At 38.7% G+C, this 8214-nt stretch overlaps 1 protein-coding gene across 1 annotated transcript; it reads right to left on the bottom strand.

Annotated features, from left to right (window-relative positions):
* Positions 1 to 2955: 2955 nt before the first annotated feature.
* On the bottom strand, positions 2956 to 5598 carry LOC130648199 (ubiquitin carboxyl-terminal hydrolase 20-like). Its single transcript, XM_057454237.1, has 4 exons — positions 4895 to 5598; positions 3748 to 3954; positions 3261 to 3503; positions 2956 to 3103 (listed from the first exon to the last, which is right to left on the bottom strand). Exons 1-4 carry the CDS (start codon positions 5596 to 5598, stop codon positions 2956 to 2958), a joined length of 1302 nt encoding a protein of 433 aa, XP_057310220.1.
* Positions 5599 to 8214: the final 2616 nt, after the last annotated feature.

Below are 8214 nucleotides of genomic sequence, written 5' to 3' on the forward strand. Positions count from 1 at the left end.
TCACATTCACTGACGCCACAACAAACACTATGGAATTTCAAGATGAGTAAGTGCAAATAGCAGTCGAATGGGTTTTCGGTGATATCTTAAATTACTTTAAGTTTGTTGATTTCAAGAAAAACCTTAAGCTTGGTCTTAGTGCTGTGGGTAAGATGTATGTAATTTGTGGATTACTTCATAACTGTAGATGCTGTCTGTATAGTTCAGAAACGTCAAGGTATTTCAACGGTGATCCACGAAATATTGAAAATTATTTGCATAAACAAAATATCTCTGATGCAATAACATAACTTACATAACAAAGATAAGACCAGTGTAGTCAAACCCCCTTGCTGACATAATTTTTTTTTTTTTTTTAGTTTTTTCTTTTTGACTGTTTTCAGTTACTTCAGGAGTAATACCAGAAACTTCCTCTTCATCCCGGGTACGCCTTTCAAAATTTTCATATAGTGTTCTGAAGTGATGTCTCACAGATCCCTGAGTAACACAAAATATTGGTTCGGTTCTTCAATTTGGTTCATAACTTGTGCAATTGTTCCCAAATACGCCCACGTTCAGCAGATCCACGCTTAAACTAGTACCGTTCTGGCAGTAATATTTCTCTCAATAACACAGTGCCGTGTCCTTCTGTCCCACGCATGGTCTGGCTATAATAAAATGAAATGTATATTTTTATTATGATTATTACATCATTGGACGCTATACATGTAAAATAAATACAAATTACTGGCATGACTTAGCCTTTTCTAACTGGTAACTGAGTGGGAAACATTTTGCAATCATAAATTCCTATTCTATAAAAACAAAGCCATAGAGTAGGTAATGAAAAGGACAAATCATCTTCACTTACAAAAATGCTAGCCAAGAACTTTAGCCAGGATCCGATGAAAATTGCAACTAGCTACACAATTACAAAGAATGTAAATAATATATACACTTTTTTGCAAACAACATGTTGATGAAAACATTTCAAAAATATTTAGCTAGCTAGCTAGATTTGAAGCTAGCTAGACAACACTGGTCTTTAAGGGCCTTGGGTGCTTACAACTAAAACTACTGCCTGACATAGCGCAAAGAACTTGTACAAAACACCATGTAAAAGTTCTGGAAATGTCTTTCTGAAATAAAATGAATTTTTAAGCCCATATCTCATAACACAAAAGTCACTTTCTCCTACAACGCGAAAATGAAGCTTCTCGCGTCCGGTCCGCCATGAAGAAAAATATTGTGGTGTTGACCCAGCGCTATGCGATTGCGCAGTGAATTGATTTTGCGTCACGACGTCGCCGTCGCAGCTCCCGTTGTTATTGCGTAAGCTCCTTTTGGCACACGGTACAGTAGGTCAAAATCTGCGGTGATAATGGAGTCGTTTTTAATCCAAATAAATTCGTTTTCTCTCGTGACGATGTCGAATTTGCAGGGTTTGATGTGACACTGGATTGGCATAAGCCTACTTTTGAATTACTAAAGGCTATCGCGGAATTTCCTACCCCTACGAACATAACAGGGGTCAGATTCTGGTTTTGTCTTGTAAACCAAGCTGCATATTCCTTTGCTCAAGCACCCGTTATGGCCTCTTTTAGAGAATTCCTTCAACACAGGCCCATTTTCTATTGGGACGATACTCTCGACCAATTGGCGCAACAAAACAAGACACTTTACGTAAAATCAAAGATGGCGTCAAAACGTGTCAAATAGATCGCCAGATGTTCCTTGCCATGGACGGAAGCACAAACGGCATCGGATTTACGTTAACGCAAAAGCACTGCTCATGTCAAATTATTGACCCACTCTGTGAACCAGGCCATTGGGAAATAGTTTACGCTGGCTTGCTGTTTACAACCGCTGCCGAGCAGAGATATTCCCCGCTCGAAGAAGAATCCCTGGCGCTGTTGTTCGGAAGAAGAATGAAAAGTAAACTCGCGATATATGTATGACTAATCTGTAGGTTATCTTCACAGTTCTCCTAATAACGCAACACCAAATAAACCTAATTGATTTATACACATACACAATATATACCACTATTCTAAACACAATGATTTCACCAGCAAGATTGGTTCAATTGGTTGGATTTACCTTTTGCAACCTACAAATGTGGACTCTCACATAACTTCCACCATGCTTGACAAGTACTTGTTTATTTTCTTGTCCAATTACAGTGCCTGGTCCATGCCATTTTTCGTTGTCTTTTCTTTTATAAAAGACTTTATCTCCAGTTACATACTGCACATCATTGTAACACTGGACATAATGCCGCAATACTCTACGTATTAGATTCTGCTGCTATGAATGCTCTTCGTGATGCATGCATCACAGCAAGGTTACAGTCTTACTTGAAACTGTATCATTCATGGCTGGTAACTGATCAGTGAGGATGCAGGGATAGTCATAGTTTTTACCAAAAACAAGCTGGTTTGGTGAAAATCCATTGTTGTTTGATAAAGAATTCTTGGCACTAATAGCCCAGAAAAGTGCTCGATTAGGTGTACATTTCGTATCCTCTATAATCTTACTCAGCATTTCCTTATTGATACCATTGTCTCGCTCACATAGCCCATTCGACCAAGGACTTTCGGCTGCTGTTGTGGAAAATGTTAAATTGCTCACACATTTCTTCATACACTTTATTGATAAATTCTCCTCCATTGTCAGCCATAAACTTTCTTGGTTGACCAAATCTTGATAACCAAAGTTCCAAGATAATGTCTGTTATTACATCTTTATCTTTTGTCTTTGTTAACTTTGAAGATGAAAATCTTGTGAAAGTATCTATGATATGAATAAACCACAATGATTGTGAAAGTTGCACTAAATCTAAAGCCACACACTGATTGAATTCCGACGACACTGCTAAGCCAACAATAGGACGTGGTCTTGGTTTTCTAAGAGTGTGAGACATTATCAATTAATTTCATGATTTTACTTCGATCCTCTAAAAAGGAATTTGATGCTTTAAATAAGAGATTTTAATTTCTCAGCACTTGGATGACAGAACTGACGATGAAGTTTGACGATCTTGTTTTTGTTGGATTTCTCACTTGCGCATACAAAAGCAACTTGAGGAAGCAAATGGTCATAATTCTTTTCATCTAATTCTATTCTGTTGTTGTTTAAAGGTATGCAACAGTGACCTGTGGTGGTAAATTTTAAAAGATGGCATTCTCCGAGAAATAGAAAATAATTTACAAAGAGGTGGCAAGCCACCGCAATTATGAACTCAACCTGTTAGGTCTTTGGAAATAAGCTAGAGGTTGTACTCCTCTAGAGAAAATGCATCTACAAGCACAATTCTCCTTTTAAAATCTAAAACTGCATCTGCTTTTCTCAAAGATGTTTGACTTAAAAGCAAAGGTATTTCATTGGGTACAACTTCTGTTTCTAGATTCACCTCTTTTGAACCAATGATTACAGGTAAGATTACTCGTTTTATGGAACAAACTGCTTCGCTATCTCCAAATTTAAATCTTGTTCCACCTGGATACTCTTCTGACTGTTTATCACTATCAATATTATCAATGAAACATTGCTACCAATTCTTACAACAGACTGTTTTGGTACAACAACAGTCTAAAACTGCACATGACAAAGTTTCACCAACAAGGGATTGCATTTCACTTTCTTTAATTTTAGAAAAAAATGTACATTTTGGACGACTCTCTTCCTTTTTCCCATCTTCAGACTCCTGATTCTCATAAGAATGGGGACAATTCACAGCCCAGATTAGCGCTTTGTAAAACACAGTACGCCAAAACTCCATCAGGAACTTCCATACGGTGAACTTGGATTTTGTGATATAATCGTTCAAACTCTATAAGGTAATCATTCATGCTCATCTCAGAGGGTCGTTTATATTTTTCAAAGGTTTCATAAGCCAGGTACGCAGTTTGATTTTCATCCTTTAAGTAAATTTTGTCCAATCTGTCAGTAATAGCTTTTACCCCAGTTGCGGCACTGATTTGTTCAATTTCCAATTCTAATACTGCTAATAGCTGGCCTTTGTTTTTCCGCCTTTAGTTCTGTTAGTGCTTGCCATATCTGAACTTCTTTTTCCAGTCTTTGTAACTGGACTCTGTATTTAATGATGGTGGGGGTACCCAACTTTTCCACATTTCTCTATGATACTTTGCAATTTTATTTCTCCGCTACCATTTGTTAAACTCGCGATATGTGATGACTAACCTGTAGGTTATCTTCAAAGTTGTCCTTATAACGCAACACCAAATAAACCCAATTGATTTATACACAACGCAATATATACCACTATTCTAAACACAATGATTTCACCAGCAAGATTGGTTCAACACAAGTAAACCCCACCACCAATTGATTCTTATTAGTAATCGCCTAGAATGGAAGATTCACACAAAGTGCACGCACAATGATAAACTCGACCAGTTAAGTCTCAAAATTTATATTTTAGAGGTTTTGCTCCTCTAAAGAATATGCTTATATAAAAGAACGCAATTCTTCCTTGTTCCAAGGAGATAATGGGCAAAAAAATTGAACAAACAAACAGAAAGAGTAGGACAGGACTTCCATAAAGGGTACAAGGGTTTCAACTCATATTCCTGAACGAAGGTACCCAAAATGTCTAGCTGAGTCACCTCAAAAGAGGTCTGCAAACAGTCTTCAGCAGGAGCTAGACATTTCTTTTATCCATAACTTTTCATCTGTCCTACTCCGTACAATCTTGTGTGACTGGGGTAAGAAGTGGAGTCGTCACTCTCCAAGATAGGACCTGGTACAGTCAAACCCCCTTGCTGGCCTTATTTTTATTTTGTTTTTCGGTTATATTTTGACTCGGGTAATAAGTCGTCACTCTCCAAAGAAAAGACAAAAAAAAAATAAATAAAAAAAATAAGAATAGTTAAACCCCCTGACTGCAATTTACCTAAGCTCTTCAAGGAAAAGGATGTACGTTTGTGCACCATTTAGCAAGCGTTGTTTGCAAGGGACCACTGCTCTGTCGTTGAAATGAAACCACTTACCATGTACTTGGTTATAAGCAACATTAGTGTAATGGCTATTGTTCAAATTTCCAGAGTGGTTAATTACAGCCCTTAATTTGTAGTGCTTGCAACAAGAGACTTCACTTTCTACAGTGATAGGTATAGAAACGGTGCCCGGGTAAGATGTGACAGGAGAACAAACCTTAGACACAAGACCTTTGTTATAGGCAAAGCGCTTTAATTGCAGAATCAAATTTGAACTGCACTCTGCGACCTCTTTTTCAACCGTCGCAGTTTGGTAATTATTGCAGTAGTGACAGAAGTACGAGTTAACACCTGACAATTCTTCGCTCTCCAAAAAGTTATCTACTGAAGATTGTACAGATGATGTCAAGGGCAGTTGAAGAAATGGACTTACTTGGTAAGAGGTGCTAATATTATTGCAAGCGTTGCAAGTAGTGCAGATTTTCACACGAGTGTTGAATAATCTACCAAAGAAAGGAAAGGCTAAGGACAACTCTGGTATGAGATACTCAAGAATCTCTAGGGCAACTTCCTGAGAGAACGGAAATGAAGAAGGGTTCACTGGAACCTTGAAGGAGGATAATTTGCGTAGAATACTTACAAAACTTCTACCTATCGCCATATTGGAATCATTTACAGAGATGGCTGTGGCGACTGTGGATAGCACATAAAAACGTCGGAAAATGGAATTATGTAACATGTGTTGCCTAAATTTAGCAAGCCGCTGTTGCTGCCTAGTGATTCTTGTACAGGCAAGGTAGTGGAGCTCTTTGTTACGCCTTGGGGAGTCGTGTCCTTAAAGCTAGTGGTCGAAGTTGATTGTGACTTGGATGATTTCTTTAAAACAGGATGAATCCAAGACAAAGAATATCAAGATAGCCAGATGTAAAACGACGATCACATAGATGACTCAGTAAGAGATTTCAGAGTGGAACGCACAGACATGTTAGAAAAGCCGAGGCCTGAGGCAGATTCTAACTGTTTCGGAACAAAATCCCCTAGCTCCTACTTCAGCAGCAAAGAAATGCACAGACCAATTCTTTAATCTCATGACGGAACAAAGTGACGAGTATTTATCAACCTTAACTCCATGCCAAGTCTCCATGTTCTCTTCGCATGGGCAAGCTAATTCAAGGATAATTACAGTTTTGGTCAAGGCAGGAGTTAAAAGTATGTCCGGACGAAGTTACAACAAGATAAGGTGGTAATATTAAGGTTGAATCTAAGTCTGACAATAATCTCCAATCAGAGGCCAGGTGAAGGATTCCTTGAATTCTTGAACGCTTTTTGATGGGAAGACGTTTACCAGCTGGAACAAAGGATATTTTGTGACATCTAGAGAATTTTGCTGGCTCGAAATCGGATAAGAACTTCTGAATGGCTGCCACTAACACTCGCAGAACAGTATCGTGGCGGTACGTGAATCTACCTTGTGAAAGTGCTAATTTACAAGCGCCTAAAACGTGGGACACGTTACAGGGGGTTTTTTTACATAGGGTGCAACATTTGTCCTTTTGAATTCCCCACTTGACAAGATTTGTAGAAGAAGGAAGCGTGCCATAGGTTGCACCGATGCAAAATGAAGATAAATTTTGCGACAGAGACAGTAGGTTCTTCCAAGAAAGATCGTATTTAATAAACGAGCACCACTTAGTCCGGTTACCTTGGACATGAAGCTAAACGGCTCCAGCATAATATATGTCTTCCTCCTTGTCCTGCACAACATCTGATACAAGTTTGTGGTAAGAATGGGTACCAATTGGTGGGACACTGTTATGGCTTACCATTCCCAAGCCTGCTCTACCAAACTGGTGGAAAACAAGTATTTTCTTGAACTTGAGTTGACTCTCTGCTGATTTTTACTGTCTGATCTACCTTCCAGTGTCCAGCCTTTAAGTGTGGAGGAGAGTTTGAGACTAGAGGATCAACCGAATCTTGCAGGAGAAGATGGCCACTGATCTTAGCAGACTTTAGCACAGAGGATAGACTTTTTAAAGTTAGAGGGCATAGCGATGAAGCGGAATACAAACTTATGTTAGAAATAGAGTGATGGAGTCTCAGCCACTTTCTTATAAAGAAAGAAAAATTTTGTTCTAGTGAAACAATACGAGATATCGGAACTTCGTAAAATAGAAAAGGCCATCGTATTCGGGGAATTAGAAGATGATGCAAAAACAACACTTTGTGAATGCCTCTATGGAAGAATTGTCTATGAGTTTGACTTGCTCTACAGCGTTAACAATAACCTGTTGGACAACAGCTGAATCTGACAATGTTGAATATATTTTCCAGCCAACAAACCTAACTGGGTTTGCGTGAATAGATGGGATTGGTTTTTGCAGGACACAAAAGGGGGACTGATCTAAAACTTTTTCATTAGCTATAACAATGCTTTATGATTTTGAAGGTCTAAAGCTCATTCCAGCCCAATGAAGGGCTGTTACACAGCGATCCAACAAGTTCTGAGTTTATATTAAAAATATGTCATCCATAAAGGCCTTAACCGGAAGATGGTCTGAATCGCCAGGCAAAACACAACTTTTTCAACTCTTCCTTGACGCACACATATTCAATGATTACATTTATAGCTGCCAAAAATAGTATGATTGATAATGTACATCCAATAAAAATACCTCTAAAGTGTTGGTGCCATCTGGATGGGGCTGTAAAAAAGAATGACTTGCTCCAGAGGCTGCCATAGTAGGTGCTAATAAGCCTTATCCAAGACTCTGAAACACCATAGTGACAAAGGGCCATGAAAATGAGTTTATGCGGTAGAGTGGGATACGCATTCGCTACATCAAGCCATATTGCAGATAGTAGATTTTTCCCAGACTTCGCGTTTCTCAGAGCAGCCCAGACAAGAGAAATATGCTCCCAGCAACCAGGGACTTCTTCCATACATCCTTTTTGAATGGATTTGTTAATAAAGGGATTCTTTGAATGATGTGGTTTTCTAGGCGCTTTGACACAAGTCTGAAAAAAAGTTTTCCTTCCACATTGAGGAGAGCTATTGGCCGAAAGTCCTTAATGGATGATGGAGATGGAGGCTTATTTTTAGGGATATAAACTTCTGAAGCGACCCTCCACTGAACAGGAATGAAGGAATTCTTTAAACAAGAATGAAAGGACGCAATTTGAGGACAATTCTTGTTAACAGTGTAAGGTGTTTGGTTCAATTTGGGTGACTATGCATTCCGACGAGTATGAAGGATGGTTTGAAAGTCCTTGAAATTAA

The sequence above is a fragment of the Hydractinia symbiolongicarpus genome, chromosome 6, assembly GCF_029227915.1.
Source record: "Hydractinia symbiolongicarpus strain clone_291-10 chromosome 6, HSymV2.1, whole genome shotgun sequence".
NCBI classification, from domain to species: domain Eukaryota; kingdom Metazoa; phylum Cnidaria; class Hydrozoa; order Anthoathecata; family Hydractiniidae; genus Hydractinia; species Hydractinia symbiolongicarpus.